We start from the raw sequence: 19,690 nt of genomic DNA, 5'->3' as shown, positions 1-19,690 counted from the left end.
AAATAAATAAAAATAAAAAAAAAAAGATCCTGGTTAGTTTATTTAAAAAAAGAAAAGAAAAGAAAAGAAAACACCTGGGGCTTCCCTGGTGGCGCAGTGGTTGAGAATCTGCCTGCCAATGCAGGGGACACGGGTTCGAGCCCTGGTCCGGGAAGATCCCACATGCCGCGGAGCAACTAGGCCCGTGAGCCACAGCTACTGAGCCTGCGCGTCTGGAGCCTGTGCTCCGCAACGGGAGAGGCCGCAATAGTGAAAGGCCCACGCACCACGATGAAGAGTGGCCCCCGCTTGCCGCAACTACAGAAAGCCCTCGCACAGAAACGAAGACCCAACACAGCCAAAAATAAATAAATAAAAATAAAATAAAAACAAAGGAATTCCTTTAAAAAAAAAAAAAAAGAAAAGAAAACACCTGGGGTGGGGAGGCCATTCCCATGCAGATATATCTGCTGCATTCTCAGTGAAGGGCCAGCTAAGTATGATTTGTGAGCCAAATCTGACCCACTATCTGTTTTGTGTATGGTCGGTGAGTTAAGAATGTCTTTTACATTTTAATGGTTGGTTTAAAAATTAGAAGAATAATATTTAATGACATAAAAATTATATGAAATTAAAATTTCAGTGTCCATAAACAAAGTTTTGTTGGAATATAGCTACAGCTATACTCATTTGTCTATGTGTTCTCTATGGCTGCTTTCATGTTACAGCAACAGAGATGAGTAGTTGTGACAGAGACAACAAAGCCCCCCAAACTCAGAAATATTGACCATTTGACTCTTTACAAAAAGAGCTGGCCAACCTTGTTATAGGCCATTTCTTCTGACTTGACTTCCAGTTCACTGATTCTGTCCTCAGTTGTATCTAATCTGTTGCTAAATCCTTCTACTGAATTTTTAATTTTGGTCACTGTATTTTTCAATTCTATAAGTTTTCTTTTTCCAATCTAATGTTCTGCTTTTTATAGTTCCCTATTACACGTGTATAGTCAATATTATCTTTATTTTCCTAAATAGAGTATATCTACTTGCTTTATTTTTTATTTTTTTGACTATTTGAATTTTATTATTTTTTTATACAGCAGGTTCTTATTTTAAATATCCCATTTTACACATATTAGTGTATATATGTCAATCCCAATCTCGCAATTCATCACACAACCATCACCCACCTACACCACTTTCCCCCCTTGGTGTCCATACGTTTGTTCTCTACATCTGTGTCTCAATTTCTGCCCTGCAAACTGGTTCATCTGTACCATTTTTCTAGATTCCACATATATGCGTTAAAATAAGATATTTGTTTTTCTCTTTCTTACTTAATTCACTCTGTATGACAGTCTCTAGATCCATCCACGTCTCTACAAATGACCCAGTTTCGTTCCTTTTTATGGCTGAGTAATATTCCACTGTATGTATGTACCACATCTTCTTTATCCATTCATCTGTCGATGGGCATTTAGGTTGCTTCCATGACCTGGCTATTGTAAATACTGCTGCAATGAACATTGGGGTGCATGTGTCTTTTTTTTTTTTTTTTTAATTTCTTTTATCAGTGTCTTATAGTTTTCTGCATACAGGTCTTTTGTCTCCCTAGGTAGGTTTATTCCTAGGTATTTTATTCTTTTTGTTGCAATGGTAAATGGGAGTGTTTCCATAATTTCTCTTTCAGATTTTTCATCATTAGTGTATAGGAATGCAAGAGGTTTCTGTGCATTCATTTTGTATCCTGCAACTTTACCAGATTCATTAATTAGCTCTAGCAGTTTTCTGGTGGCAGTTTTAGGATTCTCTATGTATAATATCATGTCATCCGCAAACAGTGACAGTTTTACTTCTTCTTTTCCAATTTGTATTCCTTTTATTTCTTTTTCTTCTCTGATTGCCGTGGCTAGGACTTCCAGAACTATGTTGAATGATAGTGGTGAGAGTGGACATCCTTGTCTCGTTCCTGATCTTAGAGGAAATGCTTTCAGTTTTTTCACCATTGAGAATGATGTTTGCTGTGGGTTTGTCATATATGGCCTTTATTATGTTGAGGTAGGTTCCCTCTATGCCCACTTTCTGGAGAGTTTTCATAATAAATGGGTGTTGAATTTTGTCAATAGCTTTTTCTGCATCTATTGAGATGATCATATGGTTTTTATTCTTCAATTTGTTAATATGGTGTATCACATTGATTGATTTGCGTATATTGAAGAATCCTTGCATCCCTGGGATAAATCCCACTTGATCGTGGTGTATGATCCTTTTAATGTGTTGTTGGATTCTGTTTGCTAGTATTTTGTTGAGGATTTTTGCATCTATACTCATCAGTGATATTGGTCTGTAATTTTCTTTTTTTGTAGTGTCTTTGTCTGGTTTTGGTATCAGGGTGATGGTGGCCTCATAGAATGAGTTTGGGAGTGTTCCTTCCTCTGCAATTTTTTGGAAGAGTTTGAGAAGGATAGGTGTTAGCTCTTCTCTAAATGTTTGATAGAATTCACCTGTGAAGCCATCTGGTCCTGGACTTTTGTTTGTTGGAAGATTTTTAATCACAGTTTCAATTTCATTGCTTGTGATTGGTCTGTTCATATTTTCTGTTTCTTCCTGGTTCAGTCTTGGAAGGTTATACCTTTCTAAGAATTTGTCCATTTCTTCCAGGTTGTCCATTTTATTGGCATAAAGTTGCCTGTAGTAGTCTCTTAGGATGCTTTGTATTTCTGCAGTGTCTGTTGTAACTTCTCCTTTTTCATTTCTGCTTTTATTGATTTGAGTCCTCTCCCTCTTTTTCTTGATGAGTCTGGCTAATGGCTTATCAATTTTGTTTATCTTCTCAAAGAACCAGCTTTTACCTTTATTGATCTTTGGTATTGTTTTCTTTGTTTCTATTTCATTTATTTCTGCTCTGATCTTTATGATTTCTTCTCCCTTCTGATAACTTTGGGTTTTGTTCTTCTTTCTCTAGTTTCTTTAGGTGTAAGGTTAGATAGTTTATTGAGATTTTTCTTGTTTCTTTAGGTAGGCTTGTATAGCTATAAACTTCCCTCTTACAACTGCTTTTGCTGCATCCCATAGGTTTGGGTCATCGTGTTTTTCATTGTCATTTGTCTCTAGGTATTTTTGATTAACCTCTTTGATTCTTCAGTGATCTCTTGGTTATTTAGTAACGTATGTTTAGCCTCCATGTGTTTGTCTTTTTTACGTTTTGTTTCCCTTGTAATTCATTTCTAATCTCATAGCATTGTGGTCAGAAAAGATGCTTGATATGATTTCCAATTTTCTAAATTTACTGAGGCTTGATTTGTGACCCAAGATGTGATCTATCCTGGAGAATATTCTGTGCGCACTTGAGAAGAACGTGTAATCTGCTGTTTTTGGATGGAATGTCCTATAAATATCAATTAAATCTATCTGGTCTATTGTGTCATTTAAAGCTTCTGTTTCCTTATTTATTTTCATTTTCGATGATCTGTCCATTGGTGTAAGTGAGGTGTTAAAGTCCCCCACTATTATTGTGTTACTGTCAATTTCCTCTTTTATGGCTGTTAGCAGTTGCCTTATGTATTGAGGTGCTCCTATGTTGGGTGCATATATATTTATAATTGTTATATCTTCTTCTTGGATTGATCCCTTGATCATTATGTAGTGTCCTTCTTTGTCTCTCGTAACATTCTTTACTTTAAAGTCTATTTTATCTGATATGAGTATAGCTACTCCAGCTTTCTTTTGATTTCCATTTGCATGGAATATCTTTTTCCATCCCCTCACTTTCAGTCTGTATGTGTCCCTAGGTCTAAAGTGGGTCTCTTGTAGACAGCATATATATGGGTCTTGTTTTTGTATCCATTCAGCAAGCCTGTGTCTTTTGGTTGGAGCATTTAATCCATTCACGTTTAAGGTAATTATCGATATGTATGTTCCTCTGACCATTTTCTTAATTGTTTTGGGTTTCTTTTTGTAGGTTCTTTTATTCTCTTGTGTGTCCTTCTTAGAGAATTTCCTTTAGCATTTGTTGTAGAGCTGGTTTGGTGGTGCTGAATTCTCTTAGCTTTTGCTTGTCTGTAAAGCTTTTGATTTCTCCATCAAATCTAAATGAGATCCTTGCCGGGTAGAGTAATCTTGGTTGTAGGTTCTTCCCTTTCATCACTTTAAGTATATCATGCCACTCCCTTCTGGCTTGTAGAGTTTCTGCTGAGAAATCAGCTGTTAACCTTATGGGAGTTCCCTTGTATGTTATTTGTCGTTTTTCCCTTGCTGCTCTCAATAATTTTTCTTTGTCTTTAATTCTTGCCATTTTGACTACTATGTGTCTCGGCGTTTTTCTCCTTGGGTTTATCCTGTATGGGACTCTCTGCGCTTCCTGGACTTGGGTGGCTATTTCCTTTCCCATGTTAGGGAAGTTTTCGACTATAATCTCTTCAAATATTTTCTCTGGCCCTTTCTCTCTCTCTTCTCCTTCTGGGACCCCTATAATGCGAATGTTGTTGTGTTTAATATTGTCCCAGAGGTCTCTTAGGCTGTCTTCATTTCTTCTCATTCTTTTTTCTTTAGTCTGTTCCGCAGCAGTGAATTCCACCATTCTGTCTTCCAGGTCACTTATCCGTTCTTCTGCCTCAGTTATTCTGCTATTGATTCCTTCTAGTGTAGTTTTCATTTCAGTTATTGTATTGTTCATCTCTGTTTGTTTGTTCTTTAATTCTTCTTCTAGGTCTTTGTTAATCATTTCTTGCATCTTCTCAATCTTTGCCTCCATTCTTATTCCGAGGTCCTGGATCATCTTCACTATCATTATTCTGAATTCTTTTTCTGGAAGGTTGCCTATCTCCACTTCATTTAGTTGTTTTTCTGGGGTTTTTTCTTGTTCCTTCATCTGATATATAGCCCTCTGCCTTTTCATCTTGTCTATCTTTCTGTAACTGTGGGTTTTGGTCCACAGGCTGCAGGATTGTAGTTTTTTTTGCTTCTGCTGTCTGTCCTCTGGTGGTTGAGGCTATCTAAGAGGCTTGATGGGAGGCTCTGGTGGTGGGTAGAGCTGACTGTTGCTGTGGCGGACCGCATGTGTCTTTTTGATTTATGGTTCTCTCTGGGTATATGCCCAGTAGTGGGATTGCTGGGTCATATGGTAATTCTATTTTTAGGTTTTAAGGAACCTCCATACTGTTCGCCATAGTGGCTGTATCAATTTACATTCCCACCAACAGTGCAAGAGGGTTCCCTTTTCTCCACACCCTCTCTAGCATTTGTTGTTTGTAGATTTTCTGATGATGCCCATTTAACTGGTGTGAGGTGATGCCTCACTGTAGTTTTGATTTGCATCTCTCTAAAAATTATTGATGTTGAGCAGTTTTTCATGTGCTTCTTGGCCATCTTTATGTCTTCTTTGGAGAAATGTCTATTTAGGTCTTCTGCCCATTTTTGGATTGGGTTGTTTGACTTTTTAATATTGAGCTGCGTGAGCTGTTTATATATTTTGGAGATTAATTCTTTGTCCATTGATTCATTTGAAAATATCTTCTCTCATTATGAGGGCTGTCTTTTCATCTTGTTTGTAGTTTCCTTTGCTTTGCAAAAGCTTTTAAGCTTCATTAGGTCCCATTTGTTTATTTTTGTTTTTATTGCCATTACTCTAGGAGGTGGATCAAAAAAGATCTTGCTGTGATTTATGTCAAAGAGTGCTCTTCCTATGTTTTCCTCTAAGAGTTTTATAGTGTCCGGTCTTACATTTAGGTCTCTAATCCATTTTGAGTTTATTTTTGTGTATGGTGTTAGGGAGTGTCCTAATTTCATTCTTTTACATGTAGCTGTCCAGTTTTCCCAGCACCACTTATTGAAGAGACTGTCTTTTCTCCATTGTATATCCTTTCCCCCTTTGTCATAGATTAGTTGACCATACATGCATGGGTTTATCTCTGGGCTTTCTATCCTGTTCCTTTGAGCTATATTTCTGTTTTTGTGCCAGTACCATATTGTCTTGATTACTGTAGCTTTGTAGTATAGTCTGAAGTCAGCGAGTCTGATTCCTCCAGCTCCGTTTTTTTCCCTCAGGACTGCTTTGGCTATTCGGGGTCTTTTGTGTCTCCATACAAATTTTAAGACTTTTTGTTCTAGTTCTGTAAAAAATGACATTGGTAATTTGATAGGGATTGCATTGAATCTGTAGATTGCTTTGGGTAGTAGAGTCCTTTTCACAATATTGATTCTTCCAATCCAAGAACATGGTATATCTCTCTATCTGTTGGTATCATCTTTAATTTCTTTCATCAGTGTCTTACAGTTTTCTGAATACAGCTCTTTTGTTTCCCTAGGTAGGTTTATTCCTAGGTATTTTATTCTTTTTGTTGCAGTGGTAAATGGGAGTGTTTCCTTAATTTCTCTTTCAGATTTTTCATCATTAGCACACAGGAATGCAAGAGATTTCTGTGCATTCATTTTGTATCTGGCAACTTTACCAAATTCATTGATTAGCTCTAGTAGTTTTCTGGTGGCACCTTTAGGATTCTCTATGTATAATATCATGTCACCTGCAAACAGTGACAGTTTTACTTCTTCTTTTCCAATTTGGATTCCTTTTATTTCTTTTTCTTCTCTGATTGCTGTGGCTAGGACTTCCAAAACTATGTTGAATAACAGCAGCGAGAGTGGACATCCTTGTCTTGTTCCTGATCTTAGAGGAAATGCTTTCAGTTTTTCACCACTGAGAATGATGTTTGCTGTGGGTTTGTCTGTCGTATATGGCCTTTATTATGTTGAGGTAGGTTCCCTCTATGCCCACTTTCCAGAGATTTTTTTATCATAAATGGGTGTTGAATTTTGTCAAAAGCTTTTTCTGCATCTATTGAGATGATCATATGGTTTTTATTCTTCAATTTGTTAATATGGTGTATCACATTGATTGATTTGCATATATTGAAGAATCCTTGCATCCCTGGGATGAATCCCACTAGATCATGTTGTATGATCCTTTTAATGTGTTCTTGGATTCTGTCTGCTAGTATTTTGTTGAGGATTTTTGCATCTATATTCATCAGTGATATTGGTCTGTAATTTTCTTTTTTTGTAGTATCCTTCTCTGGTTTTGGTATCAGGGTGAGGGTGGCCTTGTAGAATGAGTTTGGGTGTGTTCCTTCCTCTGCAATTTTTTTGGATGAGTTTGAGAAGGATGGGTGTTAGCTCTTCTCTAAATGTTTGATAGAATTCACCTGTGAAGCCATCTGGTCCTGGACTTTTCTTTGTTGGAAGATTTTTTTTTTTCTTTTTACATCTTGCGTGTTACATCTTTTTTTTTTTTTAAACTTTGGGTTTATTTATTTATTTATTTATTTATTTATGGCTGTGTTGGGTCTTCGTTTCTGTGCAAGGGCTTTCTCTAGTTGCGGTAAGTGGGGGCCACTCTTCATCACGGTGCGCGGGCCTCTCATTATCACGGCCTCTCTTGTTGCAGAGCACAGGCTCTAAACGCGCAGGCTCAGTAATTGTGGCTCACAGCCCTAGTTCTTCTGCGGCATGTGGGATCTTCCCAGACCAGGGATCAAACCCGTTTCCCCTGCAATGGCAGGCATATTCTCAACCACTGTGCCACCAGGGAAGCCCCTGTTGGAAGATTTTTAATCACAGTTTCAATTTCATTACTTGTGATTGGTCTGTTCATATTTTCTGTTTCTCCTGGTTCAGTCTTGGAAGGTTATACCTTTCTAAGAATTTGTCCATTTCTTCCAGGTTGTCCGTTTTATTGGCATAGAGTTGCTTGTAGTAGTCTCTTAGGATGCTTTGTATTTCTGTGGTGTCCGTTGTAACTTCTCCTTTTTCATTTCTGCTTTTATTGATTTGAGTCCTCTCCCTGTTTTTCTTGATGAGTCTGGCTAATGGTTTATCAATTTTGTTTATCATCTCAAAGAACCAGCTTTTAGTTTGATTGATCTTTGCTACTGTTTTCTTTGTTTCTATTTCATTTATTTCTGCTCTGATCTTTATGATTTCTTTCCTTCTACTAACTTTGGGTTCTGTTGGTTCTTCTTTCTCTAGCTGTTTTAGGTGTAAGGTTAGATTGTTTGAGATCTTTCTTGTTTCTTGAGGTAGGAATGTACTGTTATAAACTTCCCTCTTAGAACTGCTTTAGCTGCATCCCATACGTTTTGGATTGTCATGTTTTCATCGTCATTTGTCTCTAGGTATTTTTTGATTTTCTCTTTGATTTCTTCAGTGATCTCTTGGGTATTTAGTAACGTACTGTTTAGCCTCCAAGTGTTTGTGTTTTCTACGTTTTTTCCTCGTAATTGATTTCTAATCTCATAGCGTTGTGGTCAGAAAAGATGCTTGATATGATTTCAATTTTCTTAAGTTTATTGAGGCTTGATTTGTGACCCAAGATGTGATCTATCCTGGAGAATGTTCCGTGCACACTTCAGAAGAAAGTGTAATCTGCTGTTTTTGGATGGAATGTCCTATAAATATCAATTAAATCTATCTGGTCTATTGTGCCATTTAAAGCTTGTGTTTCCTTATTAATTTTCTGTTTGGATGATCTGTCCATTGGTGTAAGTGAGGTGTTAAAGTCCCCCACTATTATTGTGTTACTGTCAATTTCCTCTCTTATAGCTGTTAGCAGTAGCCTTATGTATTGACGTGCTCCTATGTTGGGTGCATATTTAATTGTTATGTCTTCTTCTTGGATTGATCCCTTGATCATTATGTAGTGTCCTTCCTTGTCTCTTGTAACATTCTTTATTTGAAAGTCTTATTTTATCTGATATGAGTATGGCTACTCCAGCTTTCCTTCGATTTCCATTTGAATGGAATATCTTTTTCCATCCCCTCACTTTCAGTCTGTATGTGTCCCTAGATCTGAAGTGGGTCTCTTGTAGACAGCATATCGATAGGTCTTGTTTTTGTATCCATTCAACAAGCCTGTGTCTTTTGGTTGGAGCATTTAATCCTTTCATGTTTAAGGTAACTATAGATATGTATGTTCCTATGACCATTTTCTTAATTGTTTTGGGTTTCATTTTGTAGGTCCTTTTATTCTCTTGTGTTTCCCACTTAGAGAAGTTCCTTTAGCATTTGTTGTAGACCTGGTTTCGTGGTGCTGAAATCTCTTAGCTTTTGCTTGTCTGTAAAGCTTTTGATTTCTCCATCGAATCTGAATGAGATCCTTGCCGGGTAGAGTAATCTTGGCTGTAGGTTCTTCCCTTTCATCACTTTAAATATGTCATGCCACTCCCTTCTGGCTTGTAGAGTTTCTGCTGAAAAATCAGCTGTTAACCTTATGGGAGTTCCCTTGCATGTTATTTGTCGTTTTTCCCTTGCTGCTTTCAATAATTTTTCTTTGTCTTTAATTTTTGCCAATTTGATTACTGTGCATCTCGGCATGTTTCTCCTTGGGTTTATCCTCTATGGGACTCTCTGCACTTCTTGGACTTGGGTGGCTATTTCCTTTCCCATGTTAGGGAAGTTTTCAACTATAATCCCTTCAAATATTTTCTCGGGTCCTTTCTCTCTCTCTTCTCCTTCTGGGACCCCTATAATGCGAATGTTGCTGCATTTAATGTTGTCCCAGAGGTCTCTTAGGCTGTTTTCATTTCTTTTCATTCTTTTTTCTTTATTCTGTTCCGCAGCAGTGAATTCCACCATTCTGTCTTCCAGGTCACTTATCGGTTCTTCTGCCTCAGTTATTCCGCTATTGATTCCTTCTAGTGTAGTTTTCATTTCAGTTATTGTATTGTTCATCTCTGTTTGTTTGTTCTTTAATTCTTCTACATCTTTGTTAAACATTTCTTGCATCTTCTCAATCTTTGCCTCCATTCTTTTTCTGAGGTCCTGGATGTTCTTCACTATCATTATTCTGAATTCTTTTTCTGGAAGGTTGCCTATCTCCACTTCATTCAGTTGTTTTTCTGGGGTTTTATCTTGTTTCCTTGTCTGGTACATAGTCCTCTGCCTTTTCATCTTGTCTATCTTTCTGTGAATGTGGTTTTTGTTCCACAGCTGCAGGATTGTAGTTCTTCTTGTTTCTGCTCTCTGCCCTCTGATGGATGAGCCTATCTAAGAGGCTTGTGCAAGTTTCCTGATGTGGGGTACTGGTCATGGGTAGAGCTGGCTGTTGCTCTGCTGGGCTGAGCTCAGTAAAACTTTCATCTGCTTGTCTGCTGATGGGTGGAGCTGGGTTCCCTCCCTGTTGGTTGTTTGGCCTGAGGCGACCCAACACTGGAGTCTACCCGGGCTCTTTGGTGGGGTTAATGGCGGACTCTGGGAGGGCTCACGCCAAAGAGTACTTCTGTGAACTTCTGCTGCCAATGTCCTTGTCCCCATGGTGAGCCAAGCCCGCCCCCGCCTCTGCAGCAGACCCTTCAACACCAGCAGGTAGGTCTGGTTCAGTCTCCTATGGGGTCTCCGCTCCTTCCCCTGGGTCCTGATGTGCACACTACATTGTGTGTGCCCTCCAAGAGTGGAGTCTCCATTTCCCCCAGTGCTGTCCAAGTCCTGCAATCAAATCTCGCTAGCCTTCAAAGTCTGATTCTCTAGGAATTCCTCCTCCCGTTGCCGGACCCCAGGTTCGGATGCCTGACGTGGGGCTCAGAACCTTCACTCCAGTGGGTGGACTTCTGTGGTATAAGTGTTCTCCAGTTTGTGAGTCACCCATCCAGCAGTTATGGGATTTGACTTTATTGTGATTGTGCCCCTCCTACCGTCTCATTGTGGCTTCTCCTTTGTCTTTGGATGTGGGCTATCTTTTATGGTGAGTTCCAGTATCTCCCTGTCGATGATTGTTCAGCAGTTAGTTGTGATTCTGGTGCTCTCGCAAGAGGGAGTGAGAGCACGTCCTTCTACTCTGCCATCTTGAACCAATCTATCTAATTGCTTTATAAACTGTGTCTGGTAATTCCAATTTCAGAAGTCTTTGTGGGTCCCCCTCTGTTGTCTGTTGTTCTTCATGGTTCTCTCTAATGGAGTCTTGTTTCCTTATGTGCTTAGTAATTTTTTCTGTGAGCTATTCATTTCCTTGAAAAGTTATCTGTGAGGAATTCATGTCTTCCTCCAGAGAGGGACTGCAATTGCTTCTGCCAGGAGCATGGAGGCACTGCCAGTCTGGAAGACCTTAGACGGAGTTCATAGCTTGAAGTCCGTGGATCACCTGAGTGATAAGAGCCCTGGCTGTGAGTATCAAGCATTTCTTTTTTATTGACTTATTGCCCTGATCTGCTCAGAGCTCTGGCAATCTTTCCTGCAGTCCTGATTTAGAGGTACAGGTGTAGTTCTAGTTTATCCTTAAGTTGAGTCCTTTGGGGTTCCAGTTCAATGCAGAAAGGATCAAAAATGGAAAATGTGGAAGTTAGTAGACCTGGAGGCTAGAATGAGAAGGTCTTACACTTTTTTTTTTGGTCTTACACTTAATCAGAGTTTCAGAGGAGGAGTAGAGACAGAATGGGGCAGAGGCAAAATTTAAAGAGATAATGGCTAAAAATTTTCCAGAACATATGAATTCATGTACTATAGAAGCTAAATGAATCCAATCAAGATAAACAAAAAGAAATTCCTACATTTGTATATTTACTCATAGAATGCTTTATTTTATTCTTCATAAAAACCTTAGGAAATTGGTATTATTATCTATGTTTTTCATAAAGGAAAATTGTGATTCGGAGAGCCAAAATGAATTATCTAAGGTCATATAATTCTAAGCAGAAGGGGCAGAATTCAAATCCAGTTCTGATCCAAGTTCAGGTCCTTTCCTATACGTTGGAAATAGAACACAACACAGCAGAGAAAGACTTCATAAGGGGAGATCTGAATATTGCTAAGGAATTACCTCCAAAAACCAGGATCCTTAACTTGGAAACTTCTCCCTGGAAGCAGGTAAAAACCTTTCCTATGTATCTGTGCTTTGCTCTGAAGATAGCACTGGATTAGAAAAGTTCTTGCAGTAAAAGGCAGGAAAGTTCTAGCTTATACCTTAAATTGTGAGTTAAATATAACGAGGCCAAGCCAGTTCCCCAGCCTAAAGACCAAGTTGACTCAAATGTTTTACGGAACTGGTCTGGTACACAGAAGAAAGCTATACAACAGCTTACTATGTACCAACCAGCTGTCAGGTCAGTGGGGCAGGAGTGTCCTCTTAATTCCCCTCCTTACACTGCTGAAGACAGTTTAAATAGTATAGTTAACGTGTCCTGGATAACATGTCTTTTGTTCATCAGTGTGATTCAGCTGGTAAATTACTACATCTCTTCCGTTCTGGAGGCATTTCACTTGCTTATAGCTTATGCTTGATTTGTTTTTTGCCCAGAGCACTAAATCAAGAATTTTCTAAGGAAGAAGCCTGTGGATTTCCAGCATAATCAAGCCCCATTCCCTAGATGTTAACATGTGACTGACATCTCTATACTAGCTTGGTATATAGAAGAGACTGTTCTTCCCTCATGGCTGCCTCCATGATGTATAAAAGCTGGGAGAATTACAACACCTGAACTCATAGTATGAGGCACCAGAGCCAAGAAGCCAGTTGCCAGGAAACGGGGCTAGATGCCAGACAATTCAGTGGGAAAGCCAAATAACCCTGGGTTTGATGCCTTGTATGTAGGTGTAGCCATCACTATCAGAAGCAGCTGTGGTCAAGGCCTCATGCAAGAGAGGAAAGAAAGAGACACAATTCTGATCTTTCACATCTGTCTGGTACAGGACAGGGGCAGAGGTGTACAAAGATGACTAACCACAGAAAGGAGCCACAGGCAGCTCTGCAACCATTTCCTGCACATCCACCACGTGAGGGGTCCTGTGCAGGGCACGAACGCAGAGTGGATAGAGCCCAATCTCCAGGCAGCCCAGTCTAATGAGGGAAGCACACAGGCATCCACCTGTCATCCGTGCAGCCAAGAAGCCAGCCATGCAGCCATGTGTTCGGTGTTTACTGAGCACCTAACAAACATACGGCAGCGCTGCCTAGGTGCTAGGGAGACCAAGAGGGCCAGGACAGGGAAGGATTCTGAAAGAATTAGATGCCTATTTGAAAGCCCCTGTAAATTCACCATTTCAATTCAATCCTTACAATGACCCTGTGAAGTAGGTATATTGATGTCCTCATGTTATAGGTGAAACTGAGGTTCAGAGTGGTTAAGTGGTCTGCCCTAAATCACAAAGAAAGTAAATGGCAATCCGGGATTTGAACCAAGCATGGCCTGGTTCCGAGCCTGTGCTCTTAATAAATTAATAACTATTACACAGTTAATTATAGTATAATGAGATAATGGGTGTCAGAGGTAGAAAATTCACAGGAAGCAGAGGAAGAGATAATTAATTCTGTATAGGAAGGAGGTGGACTTTAAGTTTTCCTAGTGGACAAGCAAGGAAAGGGGATTTCAGACACAGATAAAAAACATATGGAAGAGTAGAGGGAAAGGGAGGATCGACCTGTGGGAGAGAGACAGGAGTTAAAGCATGGAGGAAGCCTGAGCACAGAACGTTTTGCATGCCTGGCTGCAGAGCATCTTTGAAAGGCTTTACAATGCCTCCTGCTGTGACTTGATCATCCTCCACTCTGCAGCAGAAGCCTTTCCTCCTCGTCCTTCAAACTCCTGGCGGGAGCTCCTTCTGTAACGAGCTTCCTGTGCCAGCCAAATCTAAGGCCTTATGTTTGCACCCACAATCTCATCCTCTCCAGGCCCCTGCAGACTGTAACGTGCTCTAAGCTTCAGCTGACAGACTGAGGACAGAGGCCCCAGGGAACCGCCAACAACCACAGGTCTGATGAGAGCTGGCCCTTCGAGGTTGGCCCCCAGCTCTCAGACCTCTCTACAACGGAGTCAAGGAATTGTCTCATTCTACTCACAGTTTAGAGTCCAACTTCAGGAGGAAGCCCAACCGATCATATTCTGAAAAAGAAAAGCAAAGCAGAAAATGTCACTGATGTCAAGCCACTGTTGACACTAGCAGATTACACTCCCCAACCCAGACCCAGACCACAAGGGTGGGCAACTGCTTCCAGATCCAAACACATAAGCCGCAAGTAAATTTAAGTCACCAAACTCTTGCTGAACACCTGTCTTGTGAAGGACCAGGTTCAATGCCAGGTATTTCCCAGGCCTTATAGGCCAACCACTCCTATGCTGACATATAACTGTCCTCCTGTTCAAATGTGGTACTTGAAACTGAAATTTAGTAAGCCACAAAATGGGACCCTTGGAGAAGTAAGAGGGTCAGAAGCAACCTCTGCTTCCTCTAAGCTATAAACTCTAAGATTTATGCTGAATCAGTCATGTTAACTATGGGGTAAAAATATGGTAGCCAAGGGGTGCTCAAATCCATGGCAATGATCCTCTTCATGACAATCACAAAGAAGCGAAAGACCTGATTTCATAAAGGACAGGAAATTTAAAATGAAATCTAAAAACAAATTGGTAATATGTTTGCAACAAATGATTAATCATTGATATTGTACTTAATTTCTCTATATCCTGCCTCATTCTAAAACAAAGTTGAAGCAATTTTACAAAATTGTCTGAAGTATAAGATTTTTAAAAAGAAGAAATCTTTTTAAAAATCTTGTAGGCAAAGTGGAAATCAGCATAGGAAAAATAATAAAAAGCAGCCAGGATAAGAATACCAAAAGTGGTTGTCCTAAGGTTTTATGTGCTTGCTGGAAGAGGATTATAGATATATCCCCAAGATTTCTCACAGCTAAAACTAAACGCAAAGCACTGTTTTAATGGTTTACAGTGTCCATAAAGTAAACCAGGAGAATCCCAGCTCTTCCTTTTTTTTTTGATTTGCAATTTTATTTTACTTTTTTATACAGCAGGTTCTTACTAGTTATCTATTTTATACATATTAGTGTATACATGTCAATCCCAATCTCCCAATTCATCCCACCCCCCCTCCCCAACCCCCAGCTCTTCCTGATAACTAAGAGTTTAGGGAAGTTTCCTCTGTGTCCTCAAAAATATTTGTATAAAGAAATGTTAGGGGGCTTCCCTGGTGGCGCAGTGGTTGAGAATCCGCCTGCTGATGCAGGGAACACGGGTTCAAGCCCTGCTCCGGGAAGATCCCACATGCCGCGGAGCAACTAGGCCCGTGAGCCACAATTACTGAGCCTGCGCGTCTGGAGCCTGTGCTCCCCAACAAGAGAGGCCGCGATAGTGAGAGGCCCGCGCACCACGATGAAGAGTGGCCCCTGCTTGTCGCAACTAGAGAAAGCCCTCGCACAGAAACGAAGACCCAACACAACCAAAAATAAATAAATAAATAAAATTAAAAAAAAAAAAAAAAGAAATGTTAGGAAGTGTCATAAGATTGTTTCATATAGCTTTATTCAATGATTGCAAAGAATGTGTGTGTGTGTGTAAAGTAGCTACGTCAAAATAAGGTGGTCTAGGAATGTAGTTCTCAGTTGGCCTCGCTTAATCTGAGGGTAAAACAGAATACCAAGACCAAACAACTGTTTGGAAAAGGCCATGCAGCACAGCTTTCAAAGAACTCAGTCTTTAATAAACAATGAATGGCAAAAAGAGGGAGATAACACACACTGACAGGAACCTCGCAGGAGCCACTCTGCAAGGCCAATTAAGGCCAGACTGTGCACTTTCATAAGCAGCAGAGCTGCAGGGAGAGAATAATTCCTCTTCTTAAAACTGAAGATATAACAACTCCAACACACAACTCAACAGAAGGCTTGCCTCCTAAGAGTATATACTTGGGCAAGTGAAAGCCTTTCCTCAAAATAATTCTGGTTTTGCTCTAATTCAGATAAATGGATAAGAGACTTTGCTTAACAGGAACTTATAAAAATCAATAAGGTTTCAATTTAAAAAATAAACTGAAAACAAAATTTGCCAAAAGAGTTAGTTTCAAAGTTGAATACTCTTTCAACAATCCTATTTTATCATTCCATGAAAAAGAAAACCTCATTAACTTGCCAACACCTGTTGCTTTTTCTCCAAGTGGCCATAACCTTGGGGAAACTATCCTGTTACTCCTTCTCAGATCTGAGCTAAGACCTCCTTGGACATACAATGAATCCACATTTTGGCTGATTCCCTCCAGAGAGGCCAGAGAATGTTTTCCCCCTGCTGCAAACTGAAACATCAGGGGCCAAGTAAGAACATAACATAAGCCAGGGAAGTGGGAGAATGTAATGCCCTCCGGCAGCAAATCACACAACTTATTTTAGTTGCACTAAAAACAAATCCTGTTGAAATGTCTTTTTCTCACCACATATTTTTGTATAGTAACCATGATTATATTTATGGGTTACTTTCCAATGGCACCTTAAGTTGTCTTTTACACACACACATACACACACACACTAACTGCACATTAAACACATAAGAATACTTTGTATCTCTAAATAAATTATGTCTCTCCCTTCCATGGCTCTTTTGGACTATCTTGTTTTTTCTCTTTTGTTAAGAAACACGAGTACCAGAAATATTTCACTTTAGTCCTTAATTTAAGAAAAGGTAACTGCATGAGCCCAATGATGATAAATGGCAACTGACATTGGCTTCAGGTCACAGAGCCAAGAGGGAATGGAGTCCCTCCTGTCAAAGGGGGCAGCCCCCACCACCTCCAGCTAACTATGCCAGGCAGCAGTGCAGGCCCAGCGTTGCCACATCTTCTGTTTCTTTAAAGCCAGGCATCTGGATCTTAAAATCCAGAGGTTAAAATTTCTCAATCTGTAAATACTGGCAATAGATTCAAGAAAAAATTAAAGATTATGAGGATCAACCAAAGTATGTCCATGGACAGGATTCAGGCAGCAGGCTAACAGTTTGTAAACTCTGTCCTACACTGGCAGAGGGCTGGAGGCGTTTTTCTTTTGTGGCTGCATACTTGATAAATATTTGTTAACTGTTTTTATCAGGATTATTTGGTTACAGTGGTCATAAATCCAACAGGATGCTAAGATGCTAAGATAGTTTCAGCCAAGCCTCTAGGATGATAAGTTTCGGACACTCAAGTGAGGTGCTAGACTAGGATGCAGATTTTCCAAGGAAATATCTGAAAACTTGTTACATCATTCTAAAAGCTCTCCCAACATCAAATATAAAAGTAACTGGTTGTGAGACATTAAGGGAGAGAGGACTTGAAGAATTTCTTTGGAGACAGCAGTGTTATGATCTCCACCTTCCTGCAGGGGCAAAATGGGTAGTACTTGGCTCTTACTCAAGCCTGGTGAGAAAAGCTTAACATATGACTCTTTAAGAATGGGGAATACAGTGGACTGCCAGGTGTCTAAATTCTACCTGAGAAACATAAAGGACACAAGATGCACTGGCTGCAAAGGCTAGAGCTGCATGGGAACTGGTCTGCACTCCCAGAATTTGTCGCAGAAAATGATGCATGAGTAAGCTAGTTTGGGTTGTTTTAGGTCCTTTCCTAAAGATGTGTCCAGCAGGCTGAAGGGTCCTCAGCAGATAGAAGCAAGAGCAGACACCGGGAGTCCCAGGAGCTACAGAAGGAGTGAGTGACAAGGCTTTGGTGAGTACATTGCCCACATCAGGAGACCTATAGAGGAGAGGTCCCCAGATGGAGGGGTCTCCAAAATGTCTACAAGAGAACCCCAGAAGGGTCAGCTTTACACACTTGCCAGTTCAGGGAGTGCTGACACTATCTTGTGTCTTCTCTGCTCATTCTCTCTCCCTTCCCCACCAACTCCAGAGAGGTCCAAAACCGCAGCCAGCAACTGGGGGACGAGTGGAAGGAGGAGGACAAGCAGGGCACATCCCCTCCCTGGGTCAGCACTGCTGGTTCTAAGCCCTGTGCAGGGAGGGGAAGTCACTACAGCTCTGAACGAACTGAAAGCTATGACTATTGCCGTAAGGCAGGACACTAATTTTGGAACTGGTGATTCAATGTCACCATGGGATTTCTATTACCTCAGAGGTACCAAAAAGTTCTCTGGACCTCCCACACTGAAAATATCTTATGGGGACAGAGAGACACCAATGAAAGTGGCTGTGATTATCCCCTGATGTTTCCTGCATGTTCATCATACTGGTTGCACTAACTTAGGCAAATACGGTGATTCAGCGGTTCACATAACCAAAGCATGGGAAGGGCCAGGGTGCAGAGGGCTTCAGAGATGACTGAAAGTGACTGGAATGCCAGCAGGCCTCCCTCAGTTAGCTTTACTCTCCCCAACTAGCTTTCTTCCTAAGTCAGGACACATGGCCAGTAGCAATTCGCAGGCCATATCTTCAGTTCTGCCACTGAAAAGGGCATGAGACCCGGCATCTCTGATCCTAATGGCAAAACTCCCAGGGAAGGGCTACAAGTGGTCTAGCTTGCTTCAGCTCCTCACCCACTGTCTGAATCACAGTGATCAAGAAGATGGGGTTTGTAAAAAGTTATGATTCTGACATGACACACCTGGTTAGAAGGCATTTACCAGGAGGAATGTGTTGTCCTGAACAAATAAAAGCTCCTGGGAACAGCAAGAAGTCCTTGGAAAACTTAAAGCTAGCCCAATCTCCCAGGTATAATAGGTATACCCACTGTTAAAATGGGCCACAGACTTTTTTTCTCTTGTCCTCGTCCATTCTGCTGTGGGTTTTTTCTTCCTTGGCCAATCTCCTCTTTAAATCTTTCTCATAATGCCCTCTGGACCCCATATGCCAACTACCTGGCTTACTTCCCTCTACCTCCTGGCAGACCTGAAGCCTGAAGCCTGACTCTGCCCTGCAAGACCTGGCTTTTCCTGTGGCTCTCAATAGGAGGCTGCTTTTTCTCTCAAATGCCAAGCACCTGTGGGTAGTGAGAAGTGAGTGATTATGATGTGCTGTGGTATAGTTTTCACCATTTTTCTTGTGTTTGGGGTTCACTGAGATTCTGGGATCTGTGGGTTTATAGTTTTAATCAAACTTGAAAATATCTTGGCCATTATTTCCTCAAAAATTTTTCTGCCCTCCCCTCTCTTCCGGGGGCTCCAGTTACACATGTATCAGGTTGCTTGACATCCCACCACTCACTGACACTCTGTTCATTTGTTTCCAGTAATTTTTAGATGGTTTCTATTGATATATCTTATAGTTCACTACTTTTTCTTCTGCAGTGTCTAATCTGTCATTTATACATTGAGTATATTTTTCTTCTCAAACACTATTTTTCATATCTAAGATTCTTTTTTATATCTTACATGCCTTCCCTTAATATTCTCATGCTTTCTTCTACCTCCTTGAAGATATGAAATCTGTTTTAACATCTTTGCCTACTAATTCTATCATTTGTGTTATCTCTACGCCTGTTTCTATCAACTGATTTTTCTCCTCATATGGGTTGTATTTTCAAGCTTTTCTGAACTACCTGGTCATTCTTTTTTTTTTTTTTTTAATTGAAGTATAGTTGATGTACAATATTATATACAATACCATATAGTGATTCACAATTTTTAAAGGTTATATTTCATTTATAGCTATTATAAAATACTGGCGAAATTCCCTGTGCTGTACAATAATATCGTTGTAGCTTACTTTATACCTAATAGTTTGTACCTCTTAATCCCCTACCCCTATATTGCCCTGCCCCCTTTCCCTCTTCCCTCTGGAAACCGCTAGTTTGTTCTCTATATCTGTGAGTCTGTTTCTTTTTTGTTATATTCACTAGTTTGCTCTGTTTTTTAGATTCCACATATAAGTGATATCATACAGTATTTGTCTTTTTCTGTCTGACTTATTTCACTTCGCATAATACCCTCCAAGTGCAACCATGTTGTTGCAAATGGCAAA

General features: G+C 40.1%; 1 protein-coding gene across 1 annotated transcript in view; it reads right to left on the bottom strand.

Moving 5' to 3' along the window:
- Positions 1-19,690, bottom strand: part of ST3GAL3 (ST3 beta-galactoside alpha-2,3-sialyltransferase 3) — a 205,220-nt gene that overhangs the window by 83,547 nt on the left and 101,983 nt on the right. Inside the window, 1 exon segment of the mRNA XM_036867514.1 lies at positions 13,798-13,840. Within this exon segment, the coding sequence (XP_036723409.1) occupies positions 13,798-13,840 (43 nt within the window).

Source organism: Balaenoptera musculus, chromosome 1 (genome assembly GCF_009873245.2).
Source record: "Balaenoptera musculus isolate JJ_BM4_2016_0621 chromosome 1, mBalMus1.pri.v3, whole genome shotgun sequence".
Classification (NCBI taxonomy): domain Eukaryota; kingdom Metazoa; phylum Chordata; class Mammalia; order Artiodactyla; family Balaenopteridae; genus Balaenoptera; species Balaenoptera musculus.
The sequence above is the reverse complement of the archived record's forward strand: the minus strand, read 5'-3'. Positions and strand labels throughout refer to the sequence as shown.